At 38.7% G+C, this 17,961-nt stretch overlaps 1 protein-coding gene across 2 annotated transcripts; it reads left to right on the forward strand.

The window, feature by feature from the left end:
- The first annotated feature begins 2,603 nt into the window (after nt 1-2,603).
- LOC108704939 (mitochondrial inner membrane protein OXA1L-like) lies at nt 2,604-13,556 on the forward strand. Of its 2 annotated transcripts, none has more exons than XM_041580192.1 (10): nt 2,604-2,797; nt 4,511-4,627; nt 6,904-7,138; nt 7,255-7,398; nt 9,992-10,077; nt 10,193-10,357; nt 10,479-10,583; nt 10,843-11,005; nt 12,930-13,010; nt 13,307-13,556. In XM_041580192.1, exons 1-10 carry the CDS (start codon nt 2,714-2,716, stop codon nt 13,393-13,395), a joined length of 1,269 nt encoding a protein of 422 aa, XP_041436126.1. In that variant the 5' UTR covers nt 2,604-2,713; the 3' UTR covers nt 13,396-13,556. The 2 variants fall into 2 exon arrangements, with proteins under 2 accessions (XP_041436126.1, XP_041436125.1); XM_041580191.1 differs by lacking the exon at nt 2,604-2,797 and adding an exon at nt 3,694-3,820.
- The last annotated feature ends 4,405 nt before the right edge of the window (nt 13,557-17,961 follow it).

The following is a 17,961-nucleotide window of genomic DNA, read 5'->3' on the forward strand; positions in this document are numbered from 1 at the left end:
TATGGAGACACACCTTAAAGGAAAATGAAAAACGCACACACAAAAACATTTTCCAAAAGATTTTTCTCAGCATTGTTTATTTGACGGTTATAACAATTTTAACTAAAATGTAACAAGAAAGCAGTACAGCGTCATTGAAATTCTGATTCCCAGCAATATCATGGCTGCCATTCAATAAGTTGCATCGTCCTAACGTTCACAAGCTGTTGTGCATGCTCATCGCCCAGGACAAGTCAAAATGACAAGTCAACAGAAGTGCACTAATTTCACCCAAGCAAAAGGAGATGAATGAAAGAACAAATTTATTTTTTTAGCTGTAATATTGGTGCAGCCATTTCAGTGCATTGTACTTGATCCTGAGCTTTGAGAAGGAGCCAGCACTTCAGGATGGAACCGCTTTGAGACAGCTATTGTTACTTCCCTTTCCATTGTTTTACACCACAACATGGGTTGTGTTTGCAGTGCTAACAAGATAGTAGCTATCCAACACCTCTATTGAACGATTTGTTTGCATTGCTAAAATGAGAATAGCACCCAAGCAGGAAAAAAGAGGAGCAACGAGCAGGAGATTCCCATCAGAGCATCCAAAGGGGGTGGAGTCACCCTGCGTTGTACAGTATCCTAAGGGCCTGGCATGTGAGTATTGTCATTATCCATAGCAAAAAGAAGATTGCACAGACTGTGTGTCTGGGACTTTAGTTAGAGAGATAGTTTGTGCTGGTCCTAGTTAGTTAGTGAGGCCCCATGGCCACTTGTCAGGAGTGTTGTATGTATTAGTTTTCCCTTTACTTACTTTTATTTTCAATAAACAGTTATTCAGTTTACCAAATACTGTGTGTGCATTATTACTGTGTCCTAGTGGGGCCACCTGTAGGTGGTGGCACTGCACTAATAAGTACCAGGTACCCAGTCTCTACTAATACCACTGCGGAGTGGCTCAGGTTTGTCCCGTGCTATCACATAAGCACCACACGTAGAGTGTAACTCTGACACCAAGGGATGTTAATAATTAAACGTTACACACATTTCATTTGAAAAGCAATTTGAAATTTTGATAACATGATTAAAATGGGTGTTAAGCTAATTTTTACCCAACAGGGTTACAAGTGGGAGGAAACACGTCAATAGTGACGTGAACTCCCAATGCTATTTAAATGAAATGTGTGTAAAGTTTAATTATTCCTATGAGTACGTGTGGGATCACACGAAACGCATTAGGAAGAGAATTGTTTGGTAAATAAATTGCTTTTTAACTTCACCGCTGCCTGATGATTCATAGAGTGCACGCTAAAATGGTTCTATATTGACTGTGAGAGTCTCCCAAAGCTGTGGGTTCAGGGCGTTGCACCCGGGGCAGGGGTCTGGAGCGGTGAGTGACCTGTTACCATTTAATGCATATTGAATACTGTGAATTAAGCGAAAGGTCTGGGGCATGTGCTCCCGGACCCACCCCAGACAAGGGTGAGCGTTAGAGGAAATAAATATACTTAATTTAAAAGTTTATTTTGGCTGTAGGATTTGAGCACACCAGTGTATATTCAAGTTTAATGTAAGACTACAATACCCAGCATGCAATGGGACTGCCTCGTGTAGAAGTCGGGAGTTACCAGATTTTGGGCTCTGTGCCCCAGTCTTCCGTCCCTCTTAAGCATTCTTGCATTTTCCAGTGACTTTCCTCAAAAAATAAATCTGCTGGCCACCAAAATGTCTAGAGGTTGACCTGTTTTAACAATATTTATTGAAGTTGTATATGTATTAAGGGTTTATGGGGCCCCTATACCTCCTGGGCCCCCCTGTGTAGTTACGCCCCTGCAGGCCTGGATTTGTGGAAAGGCCACCTACATGCTGTCCAACCACACCCACATTGGTTCAAAAACACTGGACATACAATCATTTTTTAAATTCCCATGCGCCAATCCCCAGTGATCCGGTCCAGATGATGAAAATATGCACAAATAAAGGGGAGGGGACAGGGGCGACAAACGGCAGTGAGCCTAGGGGCGCCCACTACGTAAATCCGGCCCTGCGCCCCTGGTGATGCACGAATCTGTCCGATTCTGCTCCATGGGATAATTTGTGAAAAAATTCAAAAAGGCTTATTTTTTTTCAATCCTCATATTGTGCTATTTTTTTAGCTATTTTTGGAAGTGCCTCTTTGCTAGTTTTGGGTTGGTTTTGAAAATGAGACCTGGCAACCCTGGTGTGTATGATATATAGTATTATTGTGTGAGCCCTGTGTGTAGTGTAACAGTTGCCTGGGGGAGCTGCCACTGTATTGACAGTCCTATACTAATTTAGGGTTCGCCTTTCAGTGTTTTTGCCGTAGAATGGAGTAATAATGCAACCAATAAGACATTTCAATTTTATATCAACCCCAGAAAAGCATCGAAAGTGCAGTCAGTGCCCTGATAGTCATTTAGCTATTTCAACTGCAGGCAGCTTAGAGGCAAACTTTAAAGGCGAATTAAATCAAGTTGCAAACCTGCTTAGAATAAGCGCTATTAAATATCGAAGATTAATTGTAGAGGAATAGTCCCTCGTTACATGTTAGGAGTCAGCAAACTCCTGTTGCTCCTACTAATGCTTAGCAGGGTTTTACCACACAGTCCCTTTCTCCCAGACACCCTACGCAGAGCACGTTCGGGGACATCCGTTTGCGCAGGCGCAGAATTCATTAGTCCTCTCCGTGTCTTCTTACGTCACTGGGAAAAAAATGGCAGCGCTCAGTGTAGAAGTGGCATGTCGGGCTTTACTCAGGCGCGGAGCCCGTTTGCTTCCACAGAGAACGGAGAGAAGGGTAAGACAAATGACGACAACAGAATTGGCATTCCGGCAGTTAACTGTACGCTTTGTGGCTTTGACATGTCAGTGAGCTGTATGAGTGACCTCTGTGGAAGCCCATGTCCCTGCCAGTCTATAGTCACAGCAACAACAAGTTCAGTCTATTGACCGTACGTTTGGTGTATAGTTCTGCTCATTGGTCAGCATTTGTATTTCATTACCATTTCTTTATATCTATCACCAGCCAACCTTCCCTACCATACCTTTGTGGACATTTGTTTTAAGATGATGTGCTGTCAGGCCACAGCTCAAATAAGATGGGATTGTTTTGGCTTTATAATGTGCAAGAAATCGAAAACCATAACCTTCTGAACAACATATAGTCTATTCATCATGCCGTGTAAAAAGTGGAATGAAGCATTACCGGTGATGTTGCTCATAGCAACAGTTAGAAAACAAAAGCAAATATCTGATTCGTTGCTATGAGCAACATCACCGTTAATGTTTCATTTCACAGCATGATAAATAGACCCCCTATATGTTGTTCAGAAGGGAATGGCTTTAGCTATATGTAGGGTTGCCACCTGGCCAGTAGTGATGTGCGGGCCGACCAGAGGCCCGCAGGTCGGACGGGTTCAGGCTGACCCCTGGACAAAATGCGGAGGTCACAGGCAGGTGCAGTTCGAGCTCTTCTCCTGCTCTCCCCACCCGCAACCTAGTACTGCTGGCTTCCGGCACCGGAATTTATAGACTTCCACCTGCCCCGCCCCTTTTGTGACATCACTTCAGGGCAGACGGGTCTATAAATAAAGGGGAGCAGCGGGCCCGGGTCGGATGCGGGTAGGGATCGGGCGGGTTAGGGTCGGGTGCGGGTTGATAAATTTTCGACCCGCACATCACTACTGCCCAGTAAAAATGATGGTTGATCCCAATGTTATTAATAGGGAAAAAAGATAAATATATAGGAAGGCCGGTATTTTTTTCCAGAAAAGGTGGCAACCCTAGCTATATGAGAGGCTGTTTACCAACAACTATAACAGTAGGCATTTGAACATCTGTATTCAAGTATGAAATTTGGGTGTATTAAAGGGACAATAGCTTTTTTTTTTTAATTGATAATGTTTATAGTAGGGATGCACCAAATCGCGGAAGATTCGGCCGAATACTGAACCGAATCTTAATTTGCATATGCAAATTAGGGGTGGGAAAGGGAAAACATTTTTACTTCCTTGTTTTGTGACAAAAAGTCACACAATTTCCCTCCCCGCCCCTAATTTGCATATGCAAATTAGGATTTGGTTTGGCCAGCCAGAAGGATTCGGTGCATTCCTAGTTTATAGGCGCTATTTGGGGTCATGACTGTGTATCAAGTGATTTCTCTTATAAAGCCATGCATTGCTAGCATTCAACTTGGCACATTTGCAGTAGCACCAGCTCAAGGCTTGCACTCTTCTGCTTGGTCTCATATAATTCATGGGTGATGTGGGACCCCAGTGTGTCATAACTGAGCCCTGTAATGGCCAGTGCGTTGCTTCTTGTGCGAGAATTTGGGTTGATGTCAACAGCAATCCAGTCATGGGGGCCAGTGGAAAGGGGCTAAACGTCACTGGCAGTAATGACTATTCCAGATTTTTTCAGGAAAATGGTTATGGTTCTTTAGATAGATTGGTATAGTAAACTTTAATTGAAATATCTTCTGCAAGTAACTCCTATTATTGTTTCCTCACAGTATCACAAATGTCCAGCTTCACAGTGTTTGCACAAAATCCGCTCGCCTGGAATAAAACAGTTGTTTGTAGTAACAAGTGTTCGTCACCAAAGCACAGTGACTGGAGCTGCCGACGAGGTAATAAACAATGTTTGTTCATATTGTAGGGATTGGTTCAAGTGTGTACCTGAAAAAATGGTTAATATGTAAACTCTTGTCAGCTCAAGTGTACAGCCAAGATCTAACCCATGTGCACATTGGCATACAGATCTATTCCTGTCAGTGCTTACTACAACATGGCAGTTCGGAGGGAATTTGTCTTCAATCCTTCTAGTGGAGAAAACTTCACATGTACCATTATCTTATGATATTCGTTACTGAAGGCACCAATCAGTGGTTTATTTTCTTAAAATGCCTTTATTAGGACATGGGCTCTGACCCCAAACAAAGTGTCAGACCATTCTCTGTCTTTTTTCAAGCCGAAAAAGGCTTGAAAAAGGCTTGAAAAAAGACCAAATGTTTGGGGTCCTAATAAAGGCATTTTAAGAAAAGAAACCACTGACTGGTGCCGTCAATAACTAATGTGGTTTGATTGAACAGATTGGAGGTGGAAACCGTTGGACGTGCATCAGGTTAAAGCAATTTGGAGGTGAAGGGTGCTGACTGTGAAACCATTATCTTATGATTACAGATGGAGAAGATTTAAAAGAAGCAACTGATATAACTGACTATTTCTGTGGGAAATTAGTGTTTAGAGTGTACTACTCCCTGTCAGTGATTTATTTGCCTAAGAAAACTAGGGTGATACTAGTGGTTTAGTCTGCCGTTTTGTTTGGTTGTAGGAAATCCCCTTCAATGGAAAGGACAACCTTTCTACGTAAGGAATTCCTTAGGGTTGATGTTTAAATTAACTTTTAGTATGATGTAGAATGGTATTCTCAGACAATTGCAAATGGTTTTCGTTTGATTATTGTAGTTTTTGCGCTGTTAAGCTTTTTATTTAGTATCTCTCCAGTTTGCAATTTTGGCAGTCTGGTTGCTAGGATCCAAATTACCCTAGTGAACATGCAATGATTTGAATAAGAGACTGGAATATAGGTAGGAGAGGGCCTGAATAGAAAGATGAGTAATATAAAGTAGCAATAACTATAAATGTCTAGCCCTAGAGACCATTTGTTTTTATATGCGGTAATTTACCCCAAATTGAGTCAGAAGTAGGTAAATAATTCAAAAAACATAAAAATAATTAAAGTCAAGGCTGATTGAAAAGTTGTGTATAATTAGCAGTTCTAACAGTTAAGGTTACTGGTGAAATTAAGAAATATTGGCCTGGAATATTGTATTTATACCTGGATAGAGAACTGGCTAAAAGATAGATTACAAAAAGTGGTGGTGAATAAAACATTTTCTAATTGGACCAGTGTTGTTAGTGTAGTACCATGGGGATCTAAGCTTGGTCCTTTTCTTTTCAACTTGTTTATTAATGACCTGGAGGTGGGCATTGAAAGTACTGTTTCTATTTTTGCAGATGATACTAAATTGTGCATAACTATAGGTTCCATGCTTGATGCTGCCACTTTGCAGAGTGATTTGTCTAAATTGGAAAACTGGGCAGCAAACTGGAAAATGAGGTTTAATGTTAATAAATTTGAGTTACAAATTAAATGACAGTGTGTTGGGAGTTTCCTTAAATGAGAAGGATCTAGGGGGTTTTGTAGGTAACAAGTTGTCTAATTCTGGGCAGTGTTATTCTGTGGCCAATTAAGCAAATAAAGTACTTTCTTGCAAAAAAAGGGGTTGGTGTGAATGTGTGTATGTATGGATGCTGGATTTCATTTGGAGGGGTTGGACTTGATGGACTTTGGTCTTTTTTCAACCAGATTTAACTATGTAACTATAAAAGTCAATTTCAAAGATAAAGCACACCATTAACTGTCATAGCAACAGGCTGAGTCTAAAGGTGGCCATACACGGGCAAATCGATATTGGTCCTTTATCTGCCCGTGTATGGGGTTTCCGACACGCCCCCCGATCGATTTCTGGCTAAACATTGGCCAGACATCGATCAGGGAGGTTTGATTTTTCTATGTGATCGAGGACCGCATCGGCTAGTTGATGCGGTCCTCGTCTCATCTGCATCCATTTCCTTTGTTATAAACCGATCATTTGGCCCTAGGCCTGGAAGATCATATAATTGCCATGCCGTTGGTGGGCATGTCGGAGAAAGAGCTGCTCGTTTGGTAACCCTGCAAAATGAGCGGATCTTATCGCATATGGCCACTTTAAATCTCAAATATTTTCCCAGTTGTTATGGAGGTTCTGATAGGAATATCTTTTTTGCAAGCCACTATAAAGTTTTCTATTTAATTCCTGTTGCCTTCTTTGCTTGATATCTCATCTTTTATCTTTTATAGGCCCAAGTTCTACCAGAGATACAGTTACAGCCCTCTGCTGCATTTGACAATGTTTTGCCACCACCTCTTGCTGAGTCAGCCCCCACAGTCTCTGAAGCCATACTCCCTGAAGCTGTACATCTGAGTCTATCTGATTTGGGCCTTGGTGGTTACACTCCTGTTGGATTAATACAGAACTTTCTGGAGTTCCTTAATGTTGATGTTGGTTTACCTTGGTGGGGAGCAATAGTAACTGGTAAGGGATGAAGATTACATAACTTCTTTATTGCCTTTGTTTATTTATACCCTTTAAGTAATGTAATGTCATCCTTTCATTTGTAATGCTAAATCCTTTCAAACCTATTCCTCCAGGAACAGTACTTGCCCGTATTTTAGTATTTCCTCTGATCGTCAAAGGACAGAGAGAAGCTGCTAAGCTCAACAATCACATGCCACAGATCAGCTCAATTACCAACCGTATAAATGAGGCCAAGCAATCTGGGAACAAATTTCAATGTAAGAACATGTTTTCATTGTATTTTCTGCAGCACAATAGAATAGAACATTCAGAGTATAGTCTATATCAGCGAAGACTTTCTGCTCACCACAATTGTATTGGCGAGCAGGTTATCTGTTTGCTTCCTGTCTGTAACATTTTGCTAATTAGATTACACCTTACAATTGTTCTCTAATATCTATCTATAAATATATGTATGTGTGTGTTTATATATAGAAAAATTATCTAAAAGGGGAACTGTCGCGAAAATGAAAATTTAATATAAGCTTCATCATACTGAAATAAGAACTTTATAAATACAGTCAATGAAACATTCTGTACCGTTTCTGAAATAATCAAGTTTATGTTCACTATCCCTCTCTCAGCATCTGTTTCTCTTCATTCTCTCCTCATACAGGAGTTGGGTGTCAGATATTCAGAGACTGTTAGATCCAATATATCTTATAAGGGGGTTCCTTTTGCCTAGAAGATGTATTAGAGCTCACTCTATTAAAACCATCAGAAATCCTGTCTTTCTACATGCAGAATTTGTGCAAATGCAGTTATTTTATTAGATTTTGTTTGTACTGGAATCAGTTATTTGAGTAAGCTCTAATACATCTGCTAGGAAATGAAGGCCCCCTATAAGATATATTGGTTCATTCATCTGACACCCAACTGCTGCATGAAGACAGAATGAAGAGAAACAGATGCTGAGAGAGGGACAGTGAACTTGATTATTTCAGAAACAGTACAGCATTTTTAATTGATTATTATTTAGAAAGTTTCTTATTTCAGTATGAAGAAGTTTATATTAAATTTCCACTTTTGAGATAGTTCCCCTTTAAGACTGGCACACCCTTTAAAAAACTAAAACTTTTATTGTCAGTATATTGTACCAGAGTCCAAGGTTTCAGTCCTCATTAGGACCTTTCTCAAGGATAAATAAAAGTTGAAATAATTTTTTAAGGGTGTGCCGGGCTTAAGATAATTTTTCTATATATTGGATGTGACTATGCACCCCGATTTATATGTTTTTGTATTGGAGTGCGGATACTTTTACAATTATTAGTGAGTGCTTCCAAAACCACCTTCTGTATGTCCAAATTGGGGAGCACCCGGCACTTATTTGGAATTAGGTGAGTGCCGGTACTATAGATATATATATATAGATATATATATATATATATAGATATATATATATATATATAGATATATATACCGTATATACTCGAGTATAAGCCGAGTTTTTCAGCCCCCAAAATATGCTGAAAAACGCTACCTCGGCTTATACTCGGGTCAAGCGCAAAAACGGTCGCCGGCGTCTAAGAATAGTCGCCGACGTCTAAGAATAGTCGCCGTGCCTAAGAATAGTCGCCGGCGTCCAAGAATAGTCTCCAAGAATATTCACCGGCGTCCAAGAATGATTGCCAGCATCCAAAAATGAGACGCCGGCACCTCCAATGGGAGCAGAAACCCTCAATTTTTTGATTGAAATTTACCAGAAGCTGCTGCATTTCTCACCCTCGGCTTATACTCGAGTCAATAAGCTTTCCCAGTTTTTGGAGGTAAAATTAGGTTCCTCGGCTTATACTCGGGACGGCTTATACTCGAGTATATACGGTATATATATAGATAGATAGATATATAGATAGATATATATATAGATATATATATATATATAGATATATATATATATATATATATAGATATATATATATAGATATATATAATAATTTTTTTTTTTTTTTCATTGCAAAAATCATGGACATGGATAAAGTATTCTATATTACTTTAAATGACACTTTACAAAAGCTCATTTATCAAAGGTCGAATTTCAAATTCATGTAAGTTTATTAAAAAAATTTAATTTGTAAAACTGTAAAAATTTGTAGAATTCAAATCGATTTCAATTCGAGTTTTAAAAACTCGATTCAGGTTTTTTCTTATAAAAAAAAGTCAGGAAGGGTGCAAACAACTACAAATAGATTCCAGGACGTCTCCCATTGACTAAAACAGCAATTTGGCAGGTTTTAGGTGGCTAATAGTCCAACTTGAATTCTTAAAAGTCCAGAGTATGATAAATCTCGAAAATTAAATTTTTAAAAAACTCAAATCAAATTTTAACAATTCCCTAGTCTAATTTTGACAGTTTTAGCCATGAAAACCTCGACAATTCGAATTCAAAATTCGAATTTTCAATCTGCCCCCGGAGAGTGCACACAGAGCAAAAATTGAGCATTGTTATTATGGGCCTGAAGATTTTAAACAGATTTAAAACAAAACATTGAGACAGTGCCTACTGTATATTTAATGTAGAGTAAAAGGTGCATGACCCTTTCATCATGTGAGATCCATTTCCTTATTGCTTTAAGAAATAACAAATAGGCTTCTTTAAGAGTACAGGTCTCAAAACTGCAAGCAACTCAAATGAGCAATAATACAATTATTGGAAGTAGTATTAAACTAAATTTTTCCTTAATAGCCCTCCTTACAAAATTCTGTGAAAATGGACAGGAAAAATGTAATTCTATCACTTTGAACTCTTTCCTTGTCGTGTGTAATAATGTTTGTGAAGGGGCACCTAACTTACCATCTCCCATGTATCTTTAGTCTCTAAGGCATACTCTGACCTAACTCTGTATCAGAAGAAACATGATGTCAATCCACTTCGTGGCTTTTTGGTGCCCCTAGTTCAGGTGAGATTTTAGCTGGATGGCAGTAGTTTTCGAGATGCAGCACACATGAAAAAACTTGTATTGTATGTTACTGTCATACATACCTCTTAATCTTATTTTACCTTGTCTCCTTTAGGCACCCATTTTCATTTCGTTTTTTATGGCTCTGCGACAGATGTCATACCTTCCAGTTCCCAGTATGCAAAGTGGGGGGCTGTGGTGGTTCACAGACCTGACTGCAGCTGATCCTTTCTATATACTGCCCCTGACAGTAACTTGTACTATGTGGGGAGTACTGGAGGTAATTCAGACACCTCCTGCAAATTTCAAGGAGATGTGGTTACATAATTTTCATATTATTTTTTCCCCCCCACTTCTTTCTTTTTATTGAATGTACAAGTAAGACATTTGTTGTGTTTCAGCTGGGAGCAGAGTCAGGTGTTGATAACCCCAATCTAAAAATAATGAAGACTGTATTCCGTGTAATGCCACTGATAATTTTGCCTCTTACAATCAACTTCCCCACTGTGAGTACGCCTTTATGCCTCCTTATGTGAAAATACATCTCTGAAATGAGAATTCAATTGTTTTTATGTTACAAAATATATATATTTTTGTTTTTATTACATAAAAATGTCCCTCTTCTTGCAATAGAAAAAAGATTATCGCAGACCAAGACTTAATCGTATGGCTTCTGCTTCTTTACATTTCCCCTAACCTCTCGAGATTTCTTGCCTGTCTTACCTATGTATTGACGTTCCCTTTTGCATAACATCTCTTCAACAGGCGGTGTTCACATACTGGGTGGCATCAAACGTTTTCTCATTAGCCCAGGTGGGCTTTCTGAAGATCCCAGCTGTTCGTAAAAAACTAAAAATACCTGAAAGGATCATACATGAGCCATCTGCACTGCCCGCACAGGAGAGTTTCATAACGAACCTCAAAAAAGGTAAAAGAGGGTGTTTCTTGATAGCAGCTAATGTATTAGACTGCAGGATGTGTTTAATATTAATCGAGAACAAAATACATTTATATAAGGGCCCTTACACACAGGTGTGTGATGCATGGGAACCCAAGTTATCAGTTCCTGACAGGGAACCAAAAAGTTTAATATCATTTCTGTAGTGAAAGTACCCATGGCACTGCACTGAACCAATGCATGCAGGTGATATGCTGCATGTTGCATTTCACCTGTGTTCAGTAGTTTAGCAACATATTCTGTCTATAAATAAAACATATAAAAAACACGCAGCAACAATGCATCAAGAATTTCCCAAACCAAACGAAACAGAGCACCCATTACTCCTCCATTTGCCACTACATGTAAATAAAATGGCTATCTTTATGGAGTTAAGATGCTTGGAAAGATGTAGCCAAACAGATTTGGGGTTGAATTGCTCATGCTTCTTGTTGGCATCAGAAAGCTGGAAAAAAATATCAAAAGGCAAGAGCCCCTAATCCTACATTCGAATGATGTATGGCCAGATGGGGTAATAGTGGGGGTTGGCAGCCCTTGACTTCCTATTTCTATCCCCAGAAGCTTGCATAGTTGAAGCCTGTCTGGTCTTGCCTTCTTTTAGCTGTGCACACACCGGGTTGCTACTTGCTGCCATAGAGCTGGGAAACTAAGGCAAGTTGTTAGAGATGGCATCCCACCAACCCCACTCTGCACTGCAAGCACATAAAGTGGTAGCAGGGATCCAGCATGGTGAGGTTTCTGGGGGGGGGGGGGAAGGCAGATGCCTAAGACGTTATATGGTTTTGTTCTCATTTAAAAGGACTTTGTCATGATTTTTATGATGTTATTATTTCTAAATTACACTGTTTACACTGCAAATAATTCACTCTGCAATATAAAATGTCATTCCTGAACCAGCAAGTGTATTTTTTTTTAGTTGTAATATTGGTGTGAGGGCAGCCATCTTAGGTCATTTTGTCTGGTCATGTGCTTTCAGAAAGAGCCAGCACTTTAGGATGGAACTGCTTTCTGACAGTCTGTTGTTTCTCCTACTCAATGTTACTGAATGTGTCTAAGTGGGACCTGGATTTTACTATTGAGTGCTGTTCTTAGATCTATCAGAGAGCTGTTATCTTGTGTTATGGAACTGCTATCTGGTTACCTTCCCATTGTTCTGCTCATGGGCTGCTGGGGGGGGGTGATATCACTCCAACTTGCAGTACAGCAGTAAAGAGTGACTGAAGTTTATCACAGCACAAGTCACATGACTAGCCCCATGTCAGATTTCAAAATCAAATATTAAAAAAATCATTTTGCTCTTTTGAGAAACGGATGTCAGTGCAGCATTCTGCTGGTGCAGCACTATTTACTCATGTGTTTTGAAAAAAACATTTTTTCCCATGACACTATCACTTTAAGTACAAACTTAGAGGTGGTTCACCTTTTAATATGTTCTAGAATGTCTATTTCTAAGCAACATTTCAATTGGTCTTAATTTTTTTTTTTTTAGTGAATTATTCGCCTTCTTACAACTCTTTCCAACTTTCAAATAGGGGTCACCATGTAAAAGACAAATGATCTCGAAAAATGTAAAAAAAAATGTTATTACTCATCTTTCTTTTCAGGCCCTCTTCTGTTCATATTCCCGTCTCTTATTCAAATCAGTGCATGGTTGCTAGGGTAATTGAGTCCCTTGCAACCAGATTGTTGAAACTGCAAACTGGGGAATCACATACAATAACCAATGAAAACCAATTACAAATTGTCTCAGAATATGGCTCTTTACTTAAGGGTGAACAAAAGTGTTGCTTTTTGATTGGTGAAGGTTAATGATGTAGGTGTGGTTATGCCATGCACATAAAAAACTGCATTGCATTCTGTGTATAAAACTTTTATCATGTATGACTTGTTTAAGGTTGGAAGAATGCACAGATAGCACAACAGCTGGAGGAGAGAGAGCGCAGCGTTAAGCACCACCTGGATATAGCAGCTAAAGGTCAGTATTCATTCCAGACACGGATAAAAGGGTGGGACCACTGTGATTATAGACACAGATAATGGATGAGTTCAAAACAAAATCTAGGGATATCATTTGCAAACTAGTCTTCACACTAGTTTATTAATGATCTATATGTAAGATTGACTTTAGCTTAGATTCTTTTTTGGTAGATGTTGGAATTGCAAGTGTACATAGATTGTTTTGTATGCATTTGTTCCTTTTAATAAATATATACAGTATATTGCTGCGTAACTTTGAAAGGAACATATGCTCAGTAACTGTATTTATTACAGGGCCACTGAGGCAGACATTCTCCCACAATCCTCTTCAGCAGAAAAAATCAAACCCTGTGTCTCCAAGCAAACCCAAGTCAAAGCCTTGACAGGACAAAATTAGATGAAGCTCTATTTCTAATGTCATTACAACCCCACGGACTCAATAATGTCCCTACGCACAGATGATGCCAGTGAATGTTTGACTTAAAAGAGGAAATATTAGAAGCCCTTCACATTGTTTTATGAATAAAGGGTACATTTTGGTGGATTTATTATTTATGATAATGCTGGCAATGTTTATTTCTTCTATGTTTTTTTAAGAGGATGTTCACATTTAAATTAACTTTAAGTATGATGTAGAGAATGGTTTTCTGAGCCAATTTACAATTGGTTTTCATTTTTTATTATTTGTCGCTTTTGAATTATTTCGATTTTTATTCAGCAGCTTTCCAATTTACTATTTCAGCAATCTGGTTGCTAGGGTCCAAATTACTCTAGCTACCCTGCACTGGTTTGAATAAGAGACTGGAATATGAATAGGAGAGGGCCTGAACAGAAAGATGAGTAATAAAAAGCAATAACAATACATTTGTAGCCTTACAGAGCATTTTTTTTTTATATATATGGGGTCAGTGACCCTCATTACAAAGCTTGAAAGAGTCAGAAGAAGCCAGCAAATAATTAAAAAGAAAAAATGGCCAATTGCCAGCTTTAGCACTTTGGTCCATCTGAAACTTGCGATTGTCACCCCAAAAAAATCTCCCAATGGGAAGCCATATTTGGTGGTTAGCAGGAATGTATATGTGTGTGTGAATCCTAATTTGCATATGCAAATTGTGGGGAGGGCGGGATTTTACCAGACTTTTTATTACAAAACAAGGAAGCAAACCGATTTTTTTCCACTTTTTCCTTTCCTGCCCCTAATTTGCATATGCAAATTAGGATTTGGATTTGGTATTCGGCCGAATCTTCCAATCTTTTGTGTTGGCTAATGATTATTTCTTTGCATGTATTGCAATGTCTGACAATATCAATGTGTGACTGTCACTACTATTTGTCAGATATAACTTTGTACAGGTATTGTCACAGCCAGAACATCGTCCAATTTGTTCTTTTGCTAATTTATTTAATATGAATCGTTAGTGGCAGGTCGGGAGATTGGTGGCGTCTGATCCTTCATCTGATACAAGGCTAAAATCTGAAAATCTATGGCCAGTTTAAAGTGGACCTGTCACCCTGACCTAAAAAGCTGTATAATAAAAGTCCTTTTAAAATTAAACATGAAATCTATTTTTTTTTTATTAAGCATTCATAGCTGTTGTAAACGCGTTTAAAAATCTCAACTGTCAATCAAATATTGCTTGCCCCTCCTCTATGCCTTAGGCAGACAATTACTTTTCACTTTCCATTCATACTTGTCACTGTTCTCCCCACATTCCCCCAGTTCTCTTCACCGTTTAATTGTGTAACCAGGGCATGGAGATGGACATCAGGTCCCCCATTCTGGTGCACAAACAACATTCTGAGACGATACAAAGCTTGTCTTAATAACAGTGTCCACAAAATGGCTCCTGCCTGCTTGCTATAATTATGAATTCCCAGACTGATGGAAACAAGATTCAAATCATTTATACAGCTTAATTAACCTTCATTTTGCTTGACTAACATGATAAAAAAAGGATTTGGAACAATTTTTTTGGGTGGCGGGTCCCCTTTAATCAGGAGTGCTTTTTTTTTTTTTAATTAGGTTTGTAAACTGTATTATACAGTTTTAATGCTGCTAAAATAGATTTTGAAAATATTTAGATTAAACTGTAACACCGTTCCTACACTCTGTGGTATAGTCTACTGGTTCTACAAATTAAATAAATAAAAATGATCTGAAAACTTTACTTATTCAAGCATCCTTAAAGTACAGCGTTTCACAAGCTGCTATCGCATGCAAAGGAAGAGATTCCTGAAATGAGGCCAGAATTGTAGAAAACAAGTTGTTTTTATGATTCCAAGTATTCATGGAATCATTTCCCTTTTGTTTTGTATTCCCAAGCTTGCTTCCGTTTTCCTCTAGCTAGTGCTGGAATTGTTTGTAGTTGTCTTTTTTTTTTTTTTACTGTGTACTGTCCCAGGTTTAGTAATCCATAGCAGTCACATGAGTGGGAAAAAACAGCAGCTACCTGCTCATTGGTTGCTTAGGACAAAATCTCAAAGGATTTATTAAAACCAATAAGTAATGTACAGGTATGGCACCTGTTCTGGATAACGTCTAGAAAATCATGTAGTCATTAAATAAACCCAATAGGCTGTTTTTGCTTCCAATAAGGATTAATTATATCTTAGTCGGGATCAAGTACAAGGTACTGTTTTATTATTACAGAGAAAAAGGAAATTATTTAAAAATTTGGAATATGGGAGGCGGCCTTTCCTTAATTCTGTGCTTTTTTTTTTTATATAATTTTGAGTTTAGGATTATTTACATAAAACAACATGAGTATACAGGTATGGGACTTTATATTTGGAATTAGGGATGCACCTAATCCGGGATTCGGCCTTTTTCCGCAGGATTTGGATTCGGCCTAATATGCAAATTAGGGGCGGGAAGGAAATCACGTGACTTTTTGTCACAAAATAAGGAGGTAAAATTTTTCCCCTTTCCCATCCCTAATTTGTACATGCAAATTAGTATTCGGTACGGTATTCGGCCGAATGTTTTGCAAAGGATTCGGGGGTTCGGCCGAATCCAAAATAGTGGATTCGGTGCATCTCCCTGCATGGTAGCATTCTCTAGGGATCGGTGTCTCCTGGCTTGAGCATTGGTTTCAATCAGCGGGTGTAGTCCCACCATTAGGGGTTAACTTTGACGTGGTATACTGGTTTACCAATTTTATGATCATAATTTTGTAACAAAAAAAAAAAAGTTTCTGAAAATAAATGCATAGATACAGGTATGACCTGTTATCCAGAATCTTAGTAGAAAGTAAAAGGAGAGCACTCAAATTGCAGATTTAACTGCTTATGCTTATTTATTTCAGTCTGTGAGACACGACATGTTTCGGGCCCATAAAGCCCTTTCTCAAGTGTGGGGCTTTATGGGCCCGAAACATGTCGTGTCTCACAGACTGAAATAAATAAGCATAAGCAGTTAAATCTGCAATTTGAGTGCTCTCCTTTTACTTTCTATCTACTAAGATTGATACTTTTGGATGCACGGTACATCCATACAAGAGGATTGAGGCATTCCCCTTATAGCCATTGCTGGGCTGAGCGCAGATTCCCCCATATTTTACTGTTATCCAGAATGCTTGGGACCTGGGGATAACCTCTTTCTGTAATTTGTACTAGAAAATCATGTAAATATTAAATAACCCCAATAGGCTGGTTTTGCTTCCAATAAGGATTAATTATATCTTAGTTTCAATTAAATACAAGCTACTGTTTTATTATTAAAGAGAAAAAACTAAATTATTTTTAAATAATTGGATGATTTGATTATAATAGAGTCTATAGGAGACAGCCTTTCTGTTATTCAGAGGTTTCTGGGTAACGGTTTTCCGGATAACTGGTTTCCGGATAACGGGTTTCAGGATAATGGATCCCATACCTGTATGGAATGTGCATTGATAAATCCCCTCTCTTTTTTGTACGTTTGTAGCTAATTTGGCCAGATTAGTTTACCTTCCATTGTTTGTATATATTTTTACTTAACCCCCACAACCCCCCCCCCACACACCCTTCTTTACATGAAAACTAGGGATTAACCAGTTATTCTGAGATCTAGAGCTAAGAAGTCACCGGTCTAATTAAAAAAGGATCTTCTTTTAGAACCTTGGGTGAGTGCTTTCCCCAGTGCCTTTTAAGCGATCTCAGACAAAAACATTTTTCATAATAAATGAAAAGGTAATTCGAAACAAATCTCCAATATGCATTAATAAAAACCTTTTTGGTGAATTTAAATGTATTTGTAAATGTAATAGACACTGAAGGCAGTATTTGTTTGTCTTCTGTTTTCTGGTTCTGTCTTTAAAAAGTGTAGTGGATGTTCTCTTCAGGTCTGTCAGTCAGAAGCCATTGGTGCAGATTGGACAGATACCACTTACATTTACAAACTACATTAGAATAACTTTTTTTTTGTGCAAAGTCCTTTTAATTTTAGCTTATCTTATCAACCTTCTTTTGTGTTGCCTGTACAATCTCCTTTCTTTCTGCGTTCTGTGCCTTTTTCAGTTTGTCTGTAATCTAGCTGCAAATTTCTTTTTCTTTATTTTGGCTGAACAGGCTCCATAATTCCTCGTATTTGATTATCTGTAGCCTATAAACTATCTGTTGTAGGGCCTCTGCTTATCAGTTACATTTCTAAACTGTTCTGTAGTTTGACTTGTTTGGCCCATGACCTCTGACCAGATGGTTTACTAGTCAGCCTCTGCTTGTATTGCTATGAGTCACAAGAGCAACTATAAGGGTAAGGGCACAACTGGAGATTCGGGAAAATTTAGTCGCCTGGCGACTAATCACCTCTTCTTTGGACGACTAATCTCCCCGAACTGTTTCCCCATGTCTTCTGCCTGCTAGAATGAAAAATCGCCTGTGGCATGGCACTCAAAGCGCTTCGTTTTCCGAAGTCGCCCAAAGTTGCCTCATGAGAAAACTTCGGGCGACTTCGGAAATCGCAGCGCCAC

The sequence above is a fragment of the Xenopus laevis genome, chromosome 1S (assembly GCF_017654675.1).
Source record: "Xenopus laevis strain J_2021 chromosome 1S, Xenopus_laevis_v10.1, whole genome shotgun sequence".
Lineage (NCBI taxonomy): Eukaryota > Metazoa > Chordata > Amphibia > Anura > Pipidae > Xenopus > Xenopus laevis.